Source organism: Haliotis cracherodii, unplaced genomic scaffold, assembly GCF_022045235.1.
Source record: "Haliotis cracherodii isolate W230 unplaced genomic scaffold, xgHalCrac1.p SCAF_6, whole genome shotgun sequence".
Classification (NCBI taxonomy): domain Eukaryota; kingdom Metazoa; phylum Mollusca; class Gastropoda; order Lepetellida; family Haliotidae; genus Haliotis; species Haliotis cracherodii.
Window position 1 is genome coordinate 36,832,167 of NW_027266319.1, and position 24,241 is coordinate 36,856,407.

The window sequence follows — 24,241 nt, forward strand, 5'->3', positions numbered from 1 at the left end:
GATTCATGGCACTTTCATAATTATGCGATTCCTTTAAACATTATTTATATAATTTGCGGTCTGCCACAAACGCGGTGTATTCCGGTGGTAAAATAAACCAATATGTGTGACAACAAACAGCAAACAAATTGTGAAGCGATTTATTGATAAAAAAAACCCATCTCTGAATCACTTACATAATATTTTTCCAACTATATGTTTGTGTGTGTGAGAAGTATTGCTGACTATTAGAAAAAATGAAAAACTCCTATAACTACCTCAAGTTTCCTACTGTATTTGTTGTTTCTGCTTGTTGGTGAGGTATGACTTTAAAATTTCCTTGTGTAGTTACCACGATTTAGATTCAAACAAAGATAAATTATCAGCTTAGATGTAAATATTGTTATATGTGCTGATGTTTGTTTGAATATGTGATGTATACTTTATATGTTGATCAATATATTAGGTGCAATTAGACTTGACTTGAAGTAAGGGGCTTTCAGTTGAGTGAATTGCTTAATGCGTTTTTGAGTGTACAGCTTGTGATCTGATTGATTGAAGCAAGCAGCTTTTGTTTAGTAGTGTTTTGAGTAGTGTTTAGTGAAAGAAGGTAATGTTCGCCAAAGCACTTGTTTTTGTGGTACAGTGTCAGTGGTGTTCGTGACATGATGTAAATAGCCTCGTTTGTTGTTTCCTCTAGGTTTTGATAAATAATGAGGACTCTATTACCCTGGTGTGATGTTGCACCCATGTCGGGGTGAAGGAACAGAGATCATGTCCATGCTTGGTAAAACATGTACCGCTGTGAAATAACGATGTCCAGTGCAGGCTTGGAGATAAGCATGAATATAGTTTGTCAACTAATAATGCCATATTGCTTTTCTATGATTATTATTGCTAGGTTGCCCTTTGTTGTTATCAAGTAAGCCAATGTTGTGTGTCATGGGTAGTATTAATAAACCCTTCTGAACTGTGGTCAAATTGTGGTCGAATCCATTTTAATTGTGCGAGTGGTTTTGAGGAATACCTCTTTACTTCATTTCACTCGTAACAATATCGTGTTATCTTTAGCATGGCTTTGTGACTCGAATTATAACAATGTTTATAACATGGTACAATGATATCCGACTCGGACACCGTGTAAGTTTTAATAATGTCAAGACTGGTATGCCATAGTGATGTAGAGTAGACGCGCTGCAGAGGTACACACCAAGTGGCTATTTCCCTTGACGGAAGGGAGATAACGCGGCTCTAACGGCTCGCCTAAATACCAGCTCTGTTAACAATGCCATACTGTGTATGAAACGTATGAGTGGGATATCTATAAATGTTCCAGGTAGCATATTTTATGCTAATATTAGTATTTTCATGGAAACTCAAATTGAACTTAAATGTCAAAATCATGATTTCATCAGTGATTGATGAAATGAAGGATGACTTCGTTGCATCTCAAGCAGTGTAGCAGTGCTCTCCTTGCTATTCGATTGTTGACATGTTCCTAACCCATAAAGCTGATATCTGCCCAGGAGCCGACTGTGTCTAATTTAAAATATGTATAGAACAGTCACGCTTTCGCCTTCATGTGCATTAAACCCACGAATATCCGGGTTAGAATCAATCTTCAGCTACCATGCTTGTTGTTAAGATCGGATGTTCAGGCTCGCTTGCTCGGTTTATGCATGTCATCGTTTCCAAATTGCTAGATCGATGCTCATGGTGCCAATCACTGGATTGTCTTGTCCAAACTTATTTACAGACCGCCGTCATATAGCTTGAATATGCGGCATTAAACAATAAATAAACAAATCATATGCATTAAATTCGAAATTTCATGTTGTAATATCGATTCAAGGTATGACAGTTTAAGAAATTCCATGTGCCAAAAAAGAATACTAGCGGAACACAATGAAAATCTTATTTTTCTCTTGCGGAAACAATGTTTAATTCCTCTCGTGCTGGACGGTCACTGCTGATTGTATTAAGACAAAAACACTTTTTCCATTATTCATTCTCGCTTTATTTCCTTTTTAGCACACATACTCCCCCAATCAAGATTTGAGTATGTTGAACATCGTGTTGTGATTCATTCCGAAAGTACTCCTCCTTAAGGTACACACAATTATATACTGACTATGATGTCTCCGAATAGCTGCAGTGCCCCATCTCACGAGTGCAAGAAATCATAATGAAATGAATGCAACCACGCCAATAAGTAACTATACAATAGTATTATGTATATGCTGTGCATTATAGTCCACTACTATTATGACTATTCCCATATTGACCAGTACAAAGAGAAGGGCGTAAATGAACCTATCTGCAGAATAATAGACTAGCTCAGTCTCCTCTCACCCTAAAAATGTATACAGTAAAGTACGGTTATAACGAACTCAAAGGGACTGCTACTTTTAGATCGTTATAACCGTAGTTCGTTATAAGCATATATACAGCATAACTACAGCAAATAGCCGGGACCGAAAAGGTATGTTCGTTATAAGCGTGTTCGTTATAAGCGTGTTCGTTATAACCGTAGTTTACTGTATTACCTAATTCTCAAACTGAGAGTTGAATTCAGGAATATGATAAATAAATGAATGTGTATAAAAACATAATGTATATTTCAAAGAATCTGTTTTGTCTTTTTCCTATTTTGACCACTCCAACTCTGTATGCGCGGTGATAGGTAGTAACTGACGAAACCATGAAGTCTGTGTATTGAAACAGTAACTGTTGTCATAATGGGAAGTAGGCATAAAACTTGGTTAGATAAATGATTATTGAGTGACGTCAACATCTATTGTCAGAATATTATTCAAGCATCTCTTAACAACGTTGTCTTGTACATTTCAATGCATTTGACGAACATCTGTTAAAGACAACGATGTCTGGTACATATCAATACATTTGACGAACACCTGTTCAAGACAACGTTGTCTGGTACATGTCGTCAACGATGTAGTACTTAGGAGGGGCATCAAACAGTCGCTTCGCCTGCTCTCCAAGCGACCAGCAGGAAACCGTTTCGTTCCACACGGGGTCGTGTCTGTGTTTGATGTGGGCTCGTCCATGGCGGCGTTCTAGTCCAGTGATACTACGGAGGTGTCCCACAAGGTGTCCATTTCTGTATGTGATGGTCTGAAGCCGGATTTTCTTGTGGATGAATTGCCCTGTGTAGAATCATAAACATCAATTGAACGATTCTTTTTCAAACACTGATTAGGGTTACATCATTCAAATAGTGTTACAGGAGACGTGGAGGGTATTTTCAAATTTGACAAATGACTTGCCCTTGCATGTGCTTTGGGCGGGGATACACTCACGTTTCGCGAACACCTGGTACCATCACTATTTGATGGACATAACACATGGTTATGATATCGTACATAGGAGAGATTTCTTATAATTATGGAAATGTTTTTGTGCCTTTTAACAAATGGTATCCATACTGTATCAAGGGATCGCACATACATGTGCATGTTCATCATCTAAACACTTCCAAAAATATGCTTTTGAGAAGAGTCTAATGTGAATGTTGTGTATATAATTACAATTAATTACCGCAGGTTCAGATGTGAATGAAGAATGGTTGGGTGATATAGGTCTGTGACAGAAATGGTGACGACAAACTATAATTACTTAAGGAGAGTAAATCAGGCTGTATGCAACAATTGGTAAAATGAGTGGAATGGTTGGTGAACCATATGTATGGCAGCAACTGTACATGCCTCAAGAGTAGTGAGTGAGTGAGTGAGTTGGGTTTAACGCCGCTTTTAACAGTATTCCAGTTATATCGCGACGTGTCAGCTTGATGTGAGAGGAAAGCCAGAAGTGATGCAGGTCTCAGACGTTTACCACTTCGGTGAAACCCACGAGCATCGGTATGGTGCTGACAAACCTAGAAACATAATCGGGGCGAACCGGGATTCGAACCCACAATCATAGGTTTCTGGCGTGCCCAGGGGACGCAACTCTGCACAGCGAATCGTGGCGCCTCAGACGACTGGGCCACCCGTGCCCCCTGTCTCAAGAGTAGGTCACAACTGGTGGCTTTTTTGTTTAGGTCTGTCATTTTAGGACTTTCCACAAACATCCAACCAAATCTTATATCTGTCGCTTCTTGACAACTGTTTGTATTGTCCATAAGAATCACAGGTTGGTTTGTTTTATTTCATTTGATTTGCAAAGCATGAGAAGCAGTTTTTGACTCACCGATGATGCCATCTGAATCTTCAGATAGAAGTTCTTCATTCCCAAGCTCGATGTTAAGGAAGTTTCCCCCTAAGGGGTTTGCGGCCGAGTGAATGTGCCTCACGATGTCGATCTGGAACCTGCTGTCAAACACCACTGACAGTCGGGTGATGCGTCTTGTGACGTTCTTTATGAAGAGCCGAGCTCCAGGCACTGTCATGTTGTTCTCCTTGTCCCAGGAATAGGTTTCCTCGTGCAAGGAGATGTTGCTACGGGTTACCAGAAGGTGAAGGTCATGGAACATGATGGCAATCTCCATCATGTACATTCTGAAACCGCCTTGTCGTGTGTGCTTTTTACCTTTGCCTATTCGTGCATTCACTGTTAAATCTGAAAAAGCGAAAGGATTTACTGCAGTTATAAAAACTATGTCCGATGGGTTCATGACATACCAAACTACCTCCGTGGTCTAGTGGTAGAGCGTCTGCCCGGATAGTGTAAAGTCGGGGGTTCGATCCCAGGTCGCGTCATATCAACAGGCGTTATAGATGGTACTTGTTGTTACCCTGCCTGGCGCTCTGCATGAGGGGGCTAAAACAAGGACTGGTCGGCTCAGCGTCAACATACTGTGGGGTTTGAGTGGGGTATTCATGTTAAACTGTGACATGGTATCGCAGTGGACTAGCACTATAAAATCGACATTAGTCCGGACTTGTACACACACCATACCACCACCACCACACACACACACACACACACACGTTCCAATCAAAATTATAACACTAATTATATTAAGATTGATAGCATTTAATTGGAAAGCATTAAAATATAAAAAGTCAACACCAGAGAATAACCAGGTGACAACAATATAAATGGTTCATTAAAAATCTGTCATGACACAAGACGTTCGAAGAAACGGTAATGATGCCCTTCTCTACAAGCAGAACCCACCACTCACACAACTGACGTACCTGTCTGTGGATCATGTATCAGTTGGTAAATGGACTTGTCCTTTCCCTGCACGTCAAAACAGACGGGGTACTTGAGTCCCTCCATGAACACCATGAAGTGGGGATCACCTCCACCTGCAGGGTATGCACCATAAGTACATTCAAACATACCACCACCTGTAGGGTATGTACAATAACTACATTCTAACATACCACCACCTGTAGGGTATGCACAATAAGTACATTCAAACATACCACCACCTGTAGAGTATGCACAATAAGTACATTCAAATATACCACCACCTGCAGGGTATGTACAACAACTACATTCTAACATACCACTACCTGTAGGGTATGCACAATAGTACAATCAAACATACCACCACCTGTAGGGTATACACCATAAGTACATTCAAATATACCACCACCTGCAGGGTATGCACCATAACTACATTCAAACATACCACCACCTGTAGGGTACGCACAATAAGTACATTCTAGCCACCAAGTTGCCTGTCATGATTGCATTAAGGACGTTAAAAGGAATGCCTTAATTATCAAGAATAGTTACTGTGTATTTAGTCAGGGGATAGTGTATTAGTTCATTCATTAGATTAAGGAGCGACAATGCGATTGTTTGTATTATGAAGCAGTCACAGTACACTGTACGTAATTTGGATCTCTATTATTTTGCGTCCAACGTATGCCACATGGGTACAAATATGGTGATGTGATGTCTTTAATGAGAAATTCACAAATATGCAATAATTATTGGCAAAGTCACAGAATCTAACTAAGTATTCAGATACACTACTGAGATGACAAAGGGAGATAACTCTATCCCATCAGTTTCATCCAGCTTGGGTTACTTGGCCGTCTATAGCTGAATATGTTAAAGTTTTACCAACTCCAAATGTGGACAACAAATTCAAAAATGTGCCTGTGCATTGCATGTGGTATCAGATTTCTTCAATAATTGGCTGTGATCACGTACGAACAATGAGCAAATCATCCAGCTCCTGTTACTGTCATAAGGGCCTCACATATCCACATTAAAACAGCCTTATATGACGGTGTGAGAAACATGGAGACGTACCTCCTCCCCTGCTTGAGCCGCCACCGCCACCACCACCACCGCCATAGTAACGTCTCACATCTGGAACATTTGGACATGATTTTCTTTTCAATTGTCACTGTCTGCTTATTTGTTTCACAGCCATTTTATTATTGTTTTTGTTTTACAAAGTACTGAAGATACTCAATACAACATTATATCTAATCATACCCTGAATAATCAGTAATCAACCCATTTGCCACTCAGATTACACCAAGTCATGTTATTTGACTGGATGTTCTATTTGTTGGATGTATGGACATCCTTGTGGTTGAATACTATATTATTCATTTGATAGTTGCGGACATGACATGACATCGTATTCAAATTGCGTGGATCGATGCTCATGATCTCAATCACTGGATTGTTTGGTCCAGACTCGATCACTTCAAACCTCCGTCATATAGCTGGAATATTGGAGAGAGCGGTGTTATACAACAAACACATAATCAAACAAACATTAAACCAGTGTGATGAATCGAACCCAAGTATTCTTGATTAACAAATGCAATGATAACTGCAAGCAACAGTCATGTTTACACATGATGTACTTGTTATAAATGGAAAACCCATAAAAAGATACAATAGTTTTCTGTCATGTTAGTGCAGCAAAATCAGTGTCACACTCAACATGTTTAATTACACTGTATGGGAAATGAGAATAGTCTCCAAATGTTTATGCACTGTTGTATTAGCTGTATAAAAAATGCATGGGTTTGTGTGTTGTGAGTGCATGTAAATGAATTCCCTTGTATTTTGTGAAAGAAGGCAATTGAGCACATTGTTGTAGTTGTTTTAGCTGCAATGGCTTCCTGTATAAGCTATTCCTGCAAAAGCAAGTATTACTATTTTTTCTTCAAAGTTAAATATCCTAGGGCCAGTTGCCCTACACGTTGGAGAGGAAGGTACATTCAGAGACAATATCTTGGGTACATTGTACAAAAATAAAATACCATTGTATGTGTCAAACGTGATAAGCGATGAAGTGGCAACGAAAGTAGCTGACATCAAATAAATACAAGCGATAAACCCATTTCCATAATCATAAGAAATATTTATTCCAAAAGCAGAGTCGACTGTACTATTCCTGCCATCACGAGAATGCGTTTATGAATCACTATCAAACAGTGATGACACAGGTGTTCATGGAAAGGTGAGCGTATCCTGCCCCACCGTTGGCACCCTCCAAGAACACATCGGAACGGGTTTTGTCACTGTTATTTGGTGAGTGTGGTTTAGTCCTACATTATTTCTGTCATATAAATCCATGTCAGTTGTGGAAGGAACGTTTAATGAGATACTGATGTCAGGTGTATGAACAGATCGACCTGGGAGGTGATCATCTCATCCTGAAAAAAGAACTCTTCGCTTCAGACGTTTAGGCATACGGTCCCAATATAGTTAAAGAGGCCTATATGTTAGTCATGTTGTCGGGAAATACCTACATGGCGGAGGAGTGGGCAGAACCTTTTCTTTGAAAAAGTACAGATCTTCATCCCGGCGGAGGTCAGGCACCCTCTTTTGATATCTCACATCGACGACTAATGACGTGAAAGGAGTCACAAAGCGATACTGACAACAGAAGTAAGATGGATTATGTTCAATCTCATTAAAATCGGATCTGAGTTCTCGCTCCCGCTAAACAAACATCTCAGGACATTCCATTACGAGTCACGTCAGATCGACCTTGCACGAACTTTAACCGACCAATGAAACTACTGACAAGAAGACGACATTAGCCAATCAGAAGGCAACTTTCTCGTGCTTTACGGCACTAATTTCATATTGGCGACTACGCTTCGATACATATTTTGACAAATTCTCAATAAAAAAATTGACACCTGAACAAAAGACCATTCTGGAATGGCTAATAGATGGTCTAGATTGTATGGATTCAGTCGTTAAGCCCGTAACTATCGTTCGGAATACCCCGTGTTACAGTTTTCGAGGTTGCATGACAAGAAATCACATTCCGAGTATCACTTTCATGATCTGGTAAGCGACGTTCTGGTTGGTCGGATGAAAGGTCGTTCTCACGTGGCCCCTAATGGGATGTCCTCAGATCTTTGTTTAGAAGTTATTATATTTATGTCAAGACTGGGTAGACAAAAATAGGACAGATGAGATCAAGGATCGTAAACGTATGTTTGCCAAGAACATTTCTTTTAACTTCACTTTGGACCTCTAAACTAACTGCAACGGTGGATACAAGTTGTGAAACTGTGCAATCCTTAAACTATAACATTGATGTGATATCATTAAGGTAAATATTTTTGACTTAATTAAGCGGTTCATGCGAAAGTAATACGCAATTCAAATTTACCCTAAGGGACAATTTAAGAGCTTTCTGCTTCAGGGTTTCTCTCTTGCTCCTGTCAGTCTCGCCAACCCTCTGTTGCATAAGGTCCCTGATGTAAAGGTATGCATGCATTCTTTGCAGTATTCTCTCAACTTTGAAGTCGTCGTACAGGGGTGTTAGAGCCTCGAACTGTGACTTTAGATCCACTACAGGACTTGTCAACTCCAAGTTTACAGGACCACTGGCAGACGTCCCTATGATGTTTGTGGTCAAGGGGTCTATCTGAGAGTCAAGGATGCCAGTGACAATAAGCTCAGATCCATCTAAGTAGTTTGTGAAGTTTTGTTGTGTCCCGGAAGTCACAGTGTCGCTGTACCTGAACGTGACACCGTGAAGCATGGCTGACGACACCTCCTGGTAGAAGTTCTGTATCTGTCTGGCAGGATCACCATCTGTGTAGATCCTTCTCGTAATGCCAAAGTTCTGGAGCGCCAGTTTCTTGACGAGTTCCCAATCAGCATCCTTCCCAAAGGCTAGTGTGTAGACAGGGATGTCCTTCTTGTTGGCCGATCTCACATTCTGGAAAGATATAAGTTCTTTATGAGTAACTTATTTTGTGTCATGAAAATATAATTTAGAATAAGGCATGACTGTTATTCAGATATAATGATACATCTGCGATAATTGCGAAGTACATGATTTGGGATGTTTGAAAGTGGGCTGGATTCAATACTTTGAAAAATAATTGTAGCATAGGAAATCAAATTAAAAAACCCATTATCAACAATGTGATATGATACAAATGACGTGAGCATGAGTTATAACAGCCCATACAATCATGACAGTAGTGTAAGCGCCGGTTATGAAGAAAACATGGCAGATTTCACGCCCAACCTTCCGAACAGTACCGTTTGAAATGTTCTTACCTGTAGAACCATGTTAGGATTACGCTCTCCTGAAGTTGCTCTTCCATCAGTGAGAAACATAATGAGTGCTCCCTCAGATGACCTCTGCCTTTCACTCAAATATTCCAGGCCAGAAACAAGTGACTTTCTGATGTTTGTCCCTGAAATTTATTTGAAATACCAATCACTCAGTTCACATACCATTCTTGAAGATGCTGGCAGAATATTTGTCCACTGATATATTACAGGCAGGTGGATTCTTGTAAGATTGTAAGATATGTGTACATGGACTTTGGGTGACATAGCATAGTTCATGGCTTATGATCATTCGCTGGATAACATGAAATAAGTGCGATGTATTAACCTAACCACAATAAATAAAGTTTCAATAGCATCCACAACTTACAGCCTACAGATTTGAGTGAGTCAATATATTTGACAGCACGCTCGGCATTGTTTGCTTCCGCCATGTCAGACTGCCAGAATCGGACACGAGAGCTGAATGAAATGACGTTGAATTTGTCGTCTGCCCTGAGATCTCTGAGGATGACCTTCATGGCGGCCTTGAGCTGGTCCATCTTCCCGTTGTACATGGATGTGCTTGTGTCCAGGATAAACAAGATGTCTTTAGGGATGGGGTTGGGAATGGCAGGGGCAAAGAAGTGAATGAAGTATCCATTTGAGACCTAGAGGAAACACAATGAAATAAACACATCTGATATACGGATATCCCAAATCAAAATAACGAAAAACGCTGATTTAGCAATGTAGGCGACTAGGGAACCTATCATAATGTACGAGTCATTAGGTACTAAGAATTGAAATTTATCATCCTCCATATCATACTTGACATAATAGGTACCCTATTCATGGCAAAGTCGTTTCCCTGGTTACCACACTACAATGATAAAGATAAAGAGCTGCCAAGCTCACCAGGAGATCCCCAGCATCAAAGCCCCTGTGGACATCAAACATCACAGAGAAGACCCCAGAGAGTCCTTCTGCCCACCGAGACAACTGCTGTTCCAGGGTAGGGTAGAAGCGAATGTAGGCAGAGTTGGAGGTGGGTCTCTGTATGACAGCCAGGTTGTTGTTCTCTAGTGTCAACAAGAAATATATGCGATGTACATGTAAGTCAGTATTACCGCGGACATTGTAAGCCTGAAATATGCCTGAAGGATAGGTTCAAGGAATGATTCATCGTCTACTATATTTTACTTGTTTCCAAAATTATATTTCAATGCGGTTTTTTTCAAAACATATTTTATAAAAATCGAAAAATGTGCTAATACCAGTAATGTCTACATCTGTTATGCTGTTGCTGTATATTGGAGGGACTTTGAGGGTCGTGATGTCACGTGTGTCCTGTACAGCGACGTCTATCTTCATGTCGGGAACAGGCTGGCCAGGGTCGATGTAGATGGAGTGTGTGTAGACACCATCACGTCTTTGTAGCACCTCCTCATACGTCAGGTTGAAGGTAAGGTTGGCATTTTTAGGAACACTCAGGTTTAATATGAACTTGTTCGTCTCATGGGCACTGTATAATATAAAATATATTACATGCAGGTGTATTTTCATATCATATATTGTATGGTAACCTGGCAACTTACACTAGTCGTATGAGGTGACTAAATGGTCTGGCCAGGTTGTTTGTGAGTCATCGAACCAGGACGGCAGAGGATGTCCTTATAATATCAATCACTGGAGCGTTTGGTCCAGACTCGAATACCTACAGGTCGTTGGCAGTTTTGAGTTAAACAACAAATGAGCGAAAATACAAATATATTGAAAAGTGGGTCAAATGTATGACAGAAGATATGTAATATGACGTACCTTTGAATGAATTGCATGTTCCCCATGTCAGAATGGACCACGTGTTGGGTATAAGTAGCCGTGTCGTATGACGATAGGTGACATTTAATATGACGTAATACTGAACAAATTGCAAGTACCCCATGTCGGAATGGACCACGTGTGGGGTATAAATAGCCGTGACGTATGACGATAGGTGATATTTAATATGACGTAATACTGAACAAATTGCAAGTGCCCCATGTCGGAATGGACCACGTGTGGTGTATACGTAGCCGTGACGTATTACGATAGAAGATATGTAATATGACGTATCTCTGAATAAATTGCAAGTGTCTCCATGTCAGAATGGACCACGTGTGGGGTATGAGTAACCGTGATTGGTTGGTTTGGTTGGTGTGTTGTTTTACGCCGCACTCAGCAATATTCCAGCTATTTGACGGCGGTCTATAAATAATCGAGTCTGGACCTGACAACCCAGTGATCGACATCATGAACATAGATCCACGCAGTTGGGATCGATGACATGCATCAACCAGGTCAGCGAGCCTGACCACCCGACCCCGTTAGTCGCATGAGTAACCGTGAACTATGGCGATAGGTGATATGTAATGTGACATACCTCTGAATAGATTGCAAATGTTCCCATGTCAGAATGCCCCACGTGTGGTGTATATGTAGTCATGACGTATGACGATGAGTGATGTGAAATATGATGTACCTCTGAACAAACTGCAAGTGCCCAATGTCAAAATATGCCATGAATTCTATATATGTAATCCTGACGCTGAAAAATTGATGAATTGGAATAAGGCGTATCCCTGACTGTCGTGGGAGTGTCGCCTGGTCTGAATGTACCACATGTAGGGTTCATGATTAAAGATGAATCATATGCGATACATCTTTGAATGGCGTGCAGGTTCCTTCATGTCTGAATGTACCACATGTAGGGTTCATGATTAATGATGAATCATATGCGATATACCTTTGAATGGCGTGCAGGTTCCTTCTTGTCTGAATGCCCCACATGTAGGGTTCACGATTAATGATGAATCATATGCGATATACCTTTGAATGGCGTGCAGGTTCCTTCTTGTCTGAATGCCCCACATGTAGGGTTCACGATTAAAGATGAATCATATGCGATACACCTTTGAATGGCGTGCACGTTCCTTCTTGTCCGAATGTACCACATGTAGGGTATGACTTTTGACATACAGATGGATGTATATAGATGAATGAATATGACGTACCTCTGGCTAACGTGCCCTGCAGCTTCGCCCTGTGCTTTTGCTACCGTATACGCCTTTTCTGCGGCTTCCCGTTCATTGATCCGGCTACCGTACTTTCTTTTATTGAATTTACTGAAATAGACAAACATCAAACTAATGTTTGCTCTCGTTTTCATTCTTTTAGAAACTATCAAAAAACATTTTATAGTCGCATCCATATATCGACTTATGTTCCTCTGCTATGTGGACGACAGAGTGGATATTCTGCATTGACTCCATCAACCTTGTGTATTCCTCAGATCCAAATGTGTGCCTTGAGACCTCCTCGAAGAGCAAGACATTAATACACACACACACACACACACACACACACGCACGCACGCACGCACGCACGCACGCACACACACGCACACACACACACACGCACACACACACACGCACACACACACACTAGTATGGCACATAATGTTTGTCAGTTCAAATGCAATATAGTTTACATGAATTTATATGATAATAGACACGACTGTACTCACAAGAGAATAGAAAAAATGAGGTAAAAGTTGAAAGATATAATCCTCTGAAATCTACTTCCTAACCTTACCCTAACCTATTCCAAGTTTGCTTTATTTATGGATTGACTAAACGGGGCTAGACTTACAAGGAGAAGTCGCTGATGTATGCAGAGTTGGGCAGTGTCATATCAACAGCGACCTCGGCAGTGGTGTTTGCTGTGTTGAAGATTCCGCCTGTAACCCTTGTCTTTGCGAAGCGGTACCGAATGTCCGTTATCACGTGCAGAAACTTGAACTCTGCGATCTGCAGTATAGTTTAGTATCAAAAGCATAATTATTGCTTTTTTCCTTTCAATATATACTTTTGGAGCATACTTTTTGAAAGTATGTCTTTTAATGGTTTATGCTGGTAAAGTAGAAGTTACCTGTCTTATTCTTCTCTTACACCCCAGTTGTCAATATTTATTTGTATTAAAAAGAGAAGGTTCATTTACGTGTAGTACCAATGCCAATCATTTTACCAAAATCAAGGCATACATTCACAGATCACAGTATATTTTAATAATGACTGTGAACCTATATACAGTAAACTGCGTTTATAACGAACACGCTTATAACGAACTGATGGATATAGCGAACTTACTTTTTTGTCCCGACCATTTGCTGTAGTTATGCTGTATATATGCTTATAACGAACTACGGTTATAACAAACTAAAATTAGTGGTCCATTTGAGTTTGTCATATCCGTAATTTACTGTAATGTACATTCGAAAACACATAGGTAACATATATTTCAAAGCAAACATAATTTGTTTGGATGCATGTCTGGGGATAACTGCCACCGATGAACCCGAACATAGGTTTGTCGCCTAGCTGTGAGCTATAAGAAGCTGCCATGAAGCAATACACTTATGTTGATTTTCGTTATTGTAATTGTTTCAAGAACGTACTGTAGTAGAACCTCTACATAATTCCAAACGTCAACGGGGGCACGAGTGGGAGATTTGCGTTCCTTGGGCACGCAACAAACCTATGATTGTGGGTTCGAATCCAGGTTCACCCGATTATGTTTCTATGTTTGTAAGCACCATACAAGTGCTCGTGGGTTTCACCGAAGTGCTAAATGTCTCACCCCTGCATCACTATGGGTTTTCCTTCACATTAAGATGACACGCGGTGATATAACTGGATTGCTGTTAAAAGCCGCGTTAAACCCAACTCACTCACTCAATCCAAATGACAACGCGAGAGAATCAATCTCTATTATCGACCGAAACAGGTTCCATAGGGCGTACGAGGCAAAAGAGTGATGATAATTATATGCTGACACCAGGTGTTGGCACAAAAGGGCAAGTATATACACAGCAAAAAAGGTGTAGGTTACCGTCTTCCGGAAACCTTCCGGAAACCTTCCGGAAACCTTCCGGATACCTTCCCATTTTGGATCCGGCCCGGATACCTTCCGGAAACCTTCCAAAAAAACATGTCACAATTTGGGGGGTGCATTTTGTTCACTTTAGTATGAAACACATAAAAAAATTATCTTGAAAATACCAAGAAATTTGAAGGTTGCTGAAGGTATCTGGAAGGTTTCCGGAAGGTTTCCGGAAGACGGAAACCTACTCTTTTTTTGCTGTGATATGTCCTGCTCTACTGGTGGCATCCACCACTGACACAACTTCAATAAAATATTGTGTACTACCTAACGCCGTACCCAGCATTTTGACGGCAGCCAGTACATTATCGTTCACATACAATTATGATTGGTATTCATTTATTTGAAGGACTGTTGGACAGCTGACGATGTAAATGCATGGCTCGGTGGAGATGCTGGTCGCCAAGGAGTCGGAGGACACCAAGTGAACACTTCCCTTGACGGAAGAGAGATAAGACGATCGACGTTAGTACGACTGTGCTTGGTCACTTTAGTGTTAGCCATGTGAGAGTAGAAATACATATCTTGGCCATTTACTTGATCGACCGATACAACTACTACTGCTCCTGCTGCTGCTGCTGCTACTACTACTACTACTACTGCTACTACTACTACTGCTAGTGCTTCTGCTACTACTGTTGCTACTGCTACTACTATTATTACTACTGCTACTACTATTACTTCTACTGATCCTGCTACTACTACTACTGCTACTACTGCTTCTGCTACTACTGTTGCTACTGCTACTACTATTATTACTACTGCTACTACTATTACTTCTACTGATCCTGCTACTACTACTACTACTACTGCTACTATTACTACTACTTATACTGCTACTACTACTACTACTGCTACTGCTACTACTGCTGCTGCTACTGCTACAACTACTACTACTACTACAACTGCTACTACTGCTACTGCTACAACTACTATTACAACAACTTCTACTGCTACAACAACAACTACTACTATAGCTATTACTACAACTACTGCAACTACTACTACTACTACTAAAAACAAAAATGCTACTACTAATAAAACTACTAGTGCTACTACTGCTAACAACCTGTTTGTTGTTTAACGCCGCACTCAGCAATATTCCAGCTATATGAAGGCGGTCCGTAAATAATCGAGTCTGGACCAAACAAACCAGTGATTGACATCATGAGCATCGACCAACGCAATCGGGATACGATGACATGCATCAACCAAGTAAGCGAGTTTGACCACCCGATTCCGTTAGTTGCCTCTTACAACAAGCATGTTCGCCTTTTATGGCAAGCATGGATTGCTGAAGATCTATTCTACCCGGATCTTCACGGGTACTACTACTACTACTTCTTCGACAACTACTACTACTACTTCTATTTCTACTTCTTCGACAACTACTACTTCTACTTCTTCGACAAATACTACTGCTACTACTACTACTAATTCTTTTCCTACTTCTTCGACAACTACTATTACCACTACTTCTTCGACAACTACTACTACTACTACAATTACTACTACTTCTATTCCTACTTCTTCGACAACTACTACTACTATTAGAATTACTATTACTTCTATTCCTACTTCTTCGACAACTGCTACTACTACTACTTCTATTCCTACTTATTCGTCAACTACTACTACTTCTACTCCTACTTCTTCGACAACTACTACTACAACTACTTCTTCGACAAAGAATACTACTACTACTACTTTTATTCCTACTTCTTCGACAACTACTCGTACTACTACAATTACTACTACTTCTATTCCTACTTCTTCGACAACTACTACTACTTCCACTACTAATACAACTACTATTTCAACTTCTACTTCTACTACGCCTATTAACACTACAGATACTACTGCTGGTACTTCTACTCATACTACTAGTAGTACTACTATTAATACTAATGCTACTGTTACTACTTCCACTTCTACCTTCTACCAATACTACCGCTATTAATTTGTCTCCTGCAACTACCACTACATCAATTACCACTATCAATACCAAGGCTACTACTTCTGCTCATACTACTATTAAAACAACAACTACTACTACTACTACTACTGCTACTACTACTACTACTTCTACTACTACTACAACTACTACTACTACCATTACTATTTCTACTTTGACTACTACTAGTACTACTAGCTCTGCTACTACTACGACTAATGCTAGAGTACTAGTACTACTAATACTAGTACTACCAATGCTAATACCACTCCTACTACGTAATAACAACTATTATAATAATAATTGATTCATAAAATATCCACAGGCCATTGCAACAGTCTGCTCATTAGAATATATTTACCCTATACATGTGTATTCGAATTACCTTCTGTACTTGTATAAACATGATAATTTGATTCGTTGCCATTAATTGTTGACTGATAAACCAAACCTTCTATATTTTTCATTTATCTTTGATAAATATCTAAGGTATCACAGATACCTGATAGAACATTGTTTCAAGACTACTCTAAATGTCACCACATGGTCACAAGTACTTAGTGATGCCCTATGTTGCTGAGAAGCATGGTGTGCTATTGAACGGTAGACAAGTAACTATATAGATGATGAAAATCAAATCATTTGATAGTCGAACTTTTTTTGTGTACGCACATTGTATGTCAATATGAGAATGTCAATTAACAAAAAATGTGTTTCATCAGACAACTCATATTGGATAAGTGTTCAACAACTGGGTGATTTTTATATGGAAATATGTAGTAAACATAAGCGACAAAACCATTTCCAAAGAAATAAAAGTCCATTGTACGATTCCGATTGTATCATGAATCTGTGTTTAGGAATCTCTATCAAATATTGATGATACCAGGCGAGCGTATCCTGCCCCACCGGTGGCATCCGTCACAAATACATGCAAAGGCAAGTCAATTGTTCACATGACAAACACATACGTCGAAAGGGAGAATTGTATCGAAAATCGTTTTTGAAGCATCCAAATGTCTGCCATGAAACGTTTTGAAACCTTCATTGTGGCCTCGAATGACACTCTTTGAAATATTTGTAAAATGAATACGCTCGCTTATAAGATCTTAACGTGTTCCCAGGTGTAATTATGTGACGAACAGGATATGACAAAATGTACTTACAAAATAAAGATACGAATACGTTATGTGGTAATTGTTAACTTATCAATCATTACAACAGTTAAAACACATGGCTTAAGCAAGGCTGCATTACCTCTTCATCTTCCGCCACAGCAATGGTGGGTAGAAGTAGAAGCAACGCCGTTATCCACATGTCTACCCTGGTCATCCTCCACACCTTCACGCACCTGTCCGAGGAGCAACCTTCACGTGTGGCATCTCCGAACCTAGTGAATCTCCAGTATTATGGAGACAAGATTTGAGTCATGGGTGATGTTACTGACACACCATGGGGCGCTCAAGTAGGGGGACTGGCTGCATCCCCTTTGTTTCGAGGCCAGCTCCCATACATTGTCCAGTGGCGTGTAGAGGTTATACTGGAGAAAAGACATGTTACTACAGTGGGTGTGGGTTGTGTTCTTACTCTACAAGGGGGCACGGGTGGTCCAGTTGTCTAAGGCGCCGCGATTCGCTGTGCAGTGTTGCGTCCCTTGGGCACGCCAGAAAACTATGATTGTCGGTTCGAATCCCGGTTCGCCTCGATTTTGTTTCTAGGTTTGTCATCACTTCGGGCTTTTGCCCCACATTAAGCTGACACGCCTTGATATAACTGGAATAATGTTAAAAGCGGCGTTAAACCCAACTCACTCACTCTTACTCTGCGAACTACCGCGCCTAAGATGAGTGGGCCAAACTGATGAGTGATTCCATAAATCACATCACTGTACAAAACCAATTAAGATAAAGTTACTTACTTAGATTTTCGCGTGAAGGAAACATCTAGTCGGGTACCACTGGAGTGTTTCCTTTTCACCTATGTATCGAATCTGGCAATTATTGTGACACACACTTGCACACATGCTGCCATTATCATGCTACAGTGTAATTGTTTCTTAAATGTCTTTGAATGTCCCATTGTGTCATATTTCATATTTCAGTGATTGACATCATAAGAATCGAGCCACGAAATTGGGATACAATGACATACAGTAAAGCAAGTCAGCGAGCCTGACCACTCGATCACGTTTCAGTCGCCTCTTACCTCGAGCATAGACGCCTTTTACGTCAAGCATAGTCGCCTCTTACGACAAACATTGTCGCCTCTTACGACAAGCATAGTCGCCTCTTACGACAAGCATAGTCGCCCCTTACAACAAGCATAGACGCCTCTTACGACAAGCATAGTCGCCTCTTACGACAAGCATAGCCACCTCTTACGACAAGCATAGTCGCCTTTTACGACAAGCATAGTCGCTTCTTACGACAAGCATAGCTACCTCTTTACGACAAGCATAGTCGCCTTTTACGACAAGCATAGCAGCCTCTGACGTCAAGCATAGTCGCCTCTTACGACAAGCATAGTCGCCTCTTACGTCAACCATAGCCGCCTCTTACGTCAAGATCTCCAGGAGTACATACTCGAGTTTTACACGAATTATTAAGCTAAGTATCAAATATCACTTAAACATGGTTACTGCGTTTCGTTTGATACATCTATGTTCATACATTGCACTTAAATCAGTGTGGGGCGGTGAAGTAGCCTAGTGCTTCTATTCCCCATCTAGGTACAATGTGTGAGGCACATTGTTGGTGTCCCTCGCCGTGATATTGCTCATTCCATCACTCATTAAATCAGTGTGTGATAAGTACACATTGTGGCAACTAAAATACATTTCATTGAAGGTTTTTGTTATATGAAGGAACATGTTTATCTCATCCTGTGACCTAACAAAGTTGATCGGTGAGTCCGTACTTTACAATCCATTCTTTTAATGTGTTCATCATGGAGAAATCATTAGAATATGTTATTTGCGAAAGTAGAATCAACCAGCCCTGAAAAGATTTTTGTGACTTAAACCATGTTATGGTGGATTTATCATTTCTCTATGATATTTCCTAATGACATATAGTTGCGTCAGTTTTACTTGTTAAGATGCACGCTCAGAATGGCTGGTGTCTGATCACCTGCAACAACAATAGCTTGAGTTCAGCACAGGGTATTCTGTGCACAATGCTTAAGCGCGGTTGAGAGCCGTCTCTGTTGTCTAGTGGTAGAGCGTCCGCCCGGAGAACGGTCCGGGGTTCTATCCCCGGCCGCGTCGTACCAAAAGACGTTAAAAGATGAAACTTGTTGTTACCCTGTCTGGCGCTCGGCATTAAGGGGCTAAAACAAGGACTGGTCGGCTCGGAGTCAGTATACTGTGTCTGAGTGCGGCATGCACGTCGCTATAAGTGCAATAATCTTTGACGCGACGTTAAACCAAATTTCACCTCATCTCACCTAATCGCGGTTATCGAAATCATTCGAGTGCAAACTATATTTAATTGTACAATAACTGCATTCAAGTACAATGTATTCCTTGAAAATGTAAGCACAAAATGATATGTTGCCAGAAAGTGCACATTTAGACCCGTCGTCTAAACCTTGGAGCGCGGGTTTCAATTCCAGATTCTCCTGAATATAGTTCTTTGTAAGCATTAATCCCGTTCGTGTTTGACCAAAGTTCTAAACGTCTCAAACCTGTATCACATCGCATTTTGCTTTCCACATCATGCTGACACGCAGTGCTGAATACTAATTTAAATATGATGCAGGCATACTTCCGTACATTAATTCCAAGGGGCATTACAAGTATGTCCATATTCTTGGATTTGAGGCCAACATGTGAAGTGTGTTCATGTATATTGGTTTAGCAATATTCGTATACCTGTCCTGTATTTAAAATGCACGTGATTGATACAATTACAATAGATTGATGCCTAAACTGCACTTGGCAAGCTCAAAAGGCTTAAAACCCAACCCCCTCCAAATACACACAGACACACAGACACACAGACACACAGAGAACACACACACGCACGCACGCACGCACGCACGCACACGCACACACACTCACTCACTCCATATTTCAGTTTCAAGCAGGTGTCCGTAATGTGAGACAAGGCTTGATTCGACACACACACACACACACACACATACACACAGACACACACAGACACACAGAGAAACACACGACACACACACACACACACACACACACTCACACACTCACACACACACTCACTCACTCACTCACTCACTCACTCACACACACACACACACACACACACACACACACACACTCACTCACTCACTCACTCACACACACACACACACTCACTCACTCACTCAGTTTCAAGCAAGTGTCCGTGATGTGAGACAAGGCGTGGTTTGATAAGTCAGTGGCAACACATGGTTAAAATCAAGTAGATGCTTCCATTGGCGGAAGAGAGATAATGTTAAGTCGGTGTCCGTTCGTGCACATGTACTTGGCCTCGTGTTTGTCTGTAACGTAGTGGCTACGACACAGTGTATTGGTCTAATACAAAAATTGAAATTTGAATCATCGATCGATCACCCCTCAACTTAAATGTAATGCAACAGCATACATTCATCTTGCTTTACCTCTTCACAGTTTGCCTGTGTCGAAGTGAAAGCGGCGCCGTGATCTGTACCAATGTTTCCGATTATTATCATCCACATCTTAATTCTGTTTCGCACACAATCACACACCTTGACAAAGGCACACACCCTCATTCACCTTGACATCACCATGCAGCTCCACACTCTTTGGCATCACAATTCAGTTCCACACACCTTGACATCACAATGAACCTCCACACACCTTGACATCACAATGAACCTCCACACACCTTGACATCACAATGAACCTCCACACACCTTGACATCACAATGCAGCTACACACACCTTGACATCACAATGCAGCTACCCACACCTTGACATCACAATGAACCTCCACACACCTTGACATCACCATGCAGCTACACACACCTTGACATCACCATGCAGCTACACGCACATTAACATCATCATGCAGTAGCACACACCTTGACATCACCATGCAGCTCCACACACATTGACATCATCACCCACCTTGACACCACCATGCAGCTCCATACACCTTGACATCACCATGCGGCTCTACACACCTTGACATCACCATGCAGCTCCACACACCTTGACATCACCATGCAGCTCCACACACCTTGACATCACAATGGAGCTCCATGCACCTTGACATCACCATGCAGCTCTACACACCTTGACATCACAATGCAGCCTCACACACCTTGACATCACCATACAGCTCCACACACCTTGACATCACCATGCAGCTCCACACACCTTGACATCACAATGGAGCTCCACACACCTTGACATCACCATGCAGCTCTACACACCTTGACATCACAATGCAGCCTCACACACCTTGACATCACCATGCAGCTACACACACCTTGACATCACCATGCAGCTCCACACACCTTGACAACACAATGGAGCTCCATGCACCTTGATACTACAGATACACAGTTTTATCCCCAGGCAGCTCAAAATACACACAGCGTCTGCTTGTAGCACTTGAAATCTACACACTTCACTTCAACACACCTTTACCTAGACATGACATCATTTCACACATCTTCACATCTTTACACCTTCACGTTCATTTCCCCACTCCTTCACCTGCACACACCTAGATTTTAACCCATCTTCGCGCACGATCATTTCCCCACTCCTTCACCTACACACACCTAGATTTTGACCCATCTTCGCGCACGTTCATTTCCCCACGCCTTCATCTGCACACACCTAGATTTTCACCCACCTTCGCGCACGTTCATTTCCCGAATCCTTCACCTACACACATCTAGATTTTCACCCACCTTCGCGCACGTTCATTTCCCGAATCCTTCACCTCCACATATCTAGATTTTCACCCACCTTCGCGCACGTTCATTTCCCAGCGCCCTCACTTGCACACACCTAGATTTTCACCCACCTTCGCGCACGTTCATTTCCCAACGCCCTCACTTGCACACACCTAGATTTTCACCCACCTTCGCGCACGATCATTTCCCCACTCCCTCACCTGCACACACCTAGATTTTCACCCACCTTCGCGCACGTTCATTTCCCAACGCCCTCACCTCCACACATCTAGATTTTCACCCACCTTCGCGTTCGTTCATTTCCCAACGCCCTCACCTCCACACACCTGCCATTAATCTCACAAATGTTCACGCAACTTCACTTTCAGGAATATGCCCACCTTCACGATCATCTTAGTTCAATACATCCAAGCACCTATCCTGGGGAAAGGTGATACACCAAAACGCTTCAAAGTTGAATGGAACAGACCTAAGAAGAAAAAGCGGGAATGTCCCTCTCTGAAATTCACATGCATGTTTCGGGCGGACGATTTGTATCCGGTGTATGATGATATATTGTGGAGTTGAAGACACGCGAATGTTCACTTTAGGAAGTTGAAACAATGCCACTTAATGCCGAGCGCCAGACAGGGTAACAACAAGTACCATCTTTTAACGTCTTTTGGTATGACGCGGCCGGGGATCGAACCCCGGACCTTCCGCTCTCTGGGCGGACGCTCTACCACTAACCCACGGAGGCGGTCTTATATTATAGCATTTAGGCTGTAATTTGTTGTGTTGAAATTCATCCTAAGGCAATCTACGTCCCTTCTTACTACGAATTATGTTATTAATACAGATATTCAAGTGTAATAGCAAGGGTCATCTTCGTTATCATTGCAGTGTGTAGCATTTTATTGTTGCCGGAAAGTCACAATATTTCCGTGCTCACATGCACGATCCTGCAGTGTTGTGCGAATGTTTCCTTTCATAAGTGTATTTGTAAGATATTTACAAGCCCTCAGCACATCAAACCAGAATGTAAAAGTAATTACTTTGTCTCTTATAAACGATATACACTGTCAATAAAAAATACTGTTTCTTTTGTTGAAACACTCCAGGGCGATATCTGTAAAGAGACGTTGGGGGCACGCATGTTGTGGAACCTACACGTACATGTATTGTCCTGGGTTGGAGTCTCGGATTTGCCTTGAGTATGCTACAAGGTCTGTAAGGACCCTCTCCGTGTTCCTCTGGCTAACCCAAGCGGTAAACTTCTGGAAAAGACATGCATCACATCCGGTTTTCCTCAAATATCAATATCCTTTTTGGTTACCTCCCAGCTTGGAATATTACGAAATAAAAGCCGCTCAGTTTAGCTTTTTATCAATTATTCAAAATTCATCTAATTCTATATATCTGGGTAAATTTCAAAACTGTTTCCTATTTGGATCTATGCCAATCAACTGTCCCTTTATGTTTCAGCCACTCCATCCTTGGGTGTCTATTATTCACAGCGTTCGAGGTACAATCGAACAGGCTCATTCAAGGTTGAGGTCAAAGAGCGCCACACGATTCTTGCTCAAAATGTGTTTGTTACAAAATTCAAGGCCTTACTTAGTACAGCTTTTAACAGCTTTTATGGTAAACGTGTGGAGGACATTTCCAAATCTGGCGATTGAATAAAAAAAATGATGTCCGATGCTATTCCCCATTTTGACTTGAACCATATAATTGAGTTGTCTTTGCATGTATTTGTGATGGGTTCCACCCGTAGTGCAAGATACGCACCCCTTTCCGCGAACACATGGTATCAGTAACAGAAACAGTACTGCCTACAAATATACATTCTCAAGTCATGATTATTTAAAAACTTATTTTAAAATTATGTTACACGTACAGTTTAAGGGCACAGAACTCAAAATAGACAAAAAAGGATAGCCCCTCTCTGAATAACCATGTGCATGTTGCGGGCGGACG

The 24,241-nt window shown here is 41.2% G+C and overlaps 1 protein-coding gene across 1 annotated transcript; it reads right to left on the bottom strand.

The window, feature by feature from the left end:
- Window positions 1–1,994: 1,994 nt before the first annotated feature.
- Window positions 1,995–17,817, bottom strand: LOC139444708 (inter-alpha-trypsin inhibitor heavy chain H2-like). The gene is made up of 13 exons (XM_071225636.1): window positions 17,642–17,817; window positions 13,141–13,298; window positions 12,504–12,614; window positions 10,728–10,975; window positions 10,369–10,532; window positions 9,842–10,121; window positions 9,457–9,596; window positions 8,555–9,109; window positions 7,677–7,803; window positions 6,214–6,273; window positions 5,139–5,252; window positions 4,189–4,557; window positions 1,995–3,146 (listed from the first exon to the last, which is right to left on the bottom strand). Exons 1-13 carry the CDS (start codon window positions 17,714–17,716, stop codon window positions 2,899–2,901), a joined length of 2,649 nt encoding a protein of 882 aa, XP_071081737.1. The 5' UTR covers window positions 17,717–17,817; the 3' UTR covers window positions 1,995–2,898.
- Window positions 17,818–24,241: the final 6,424 nt, after the last annotated feature.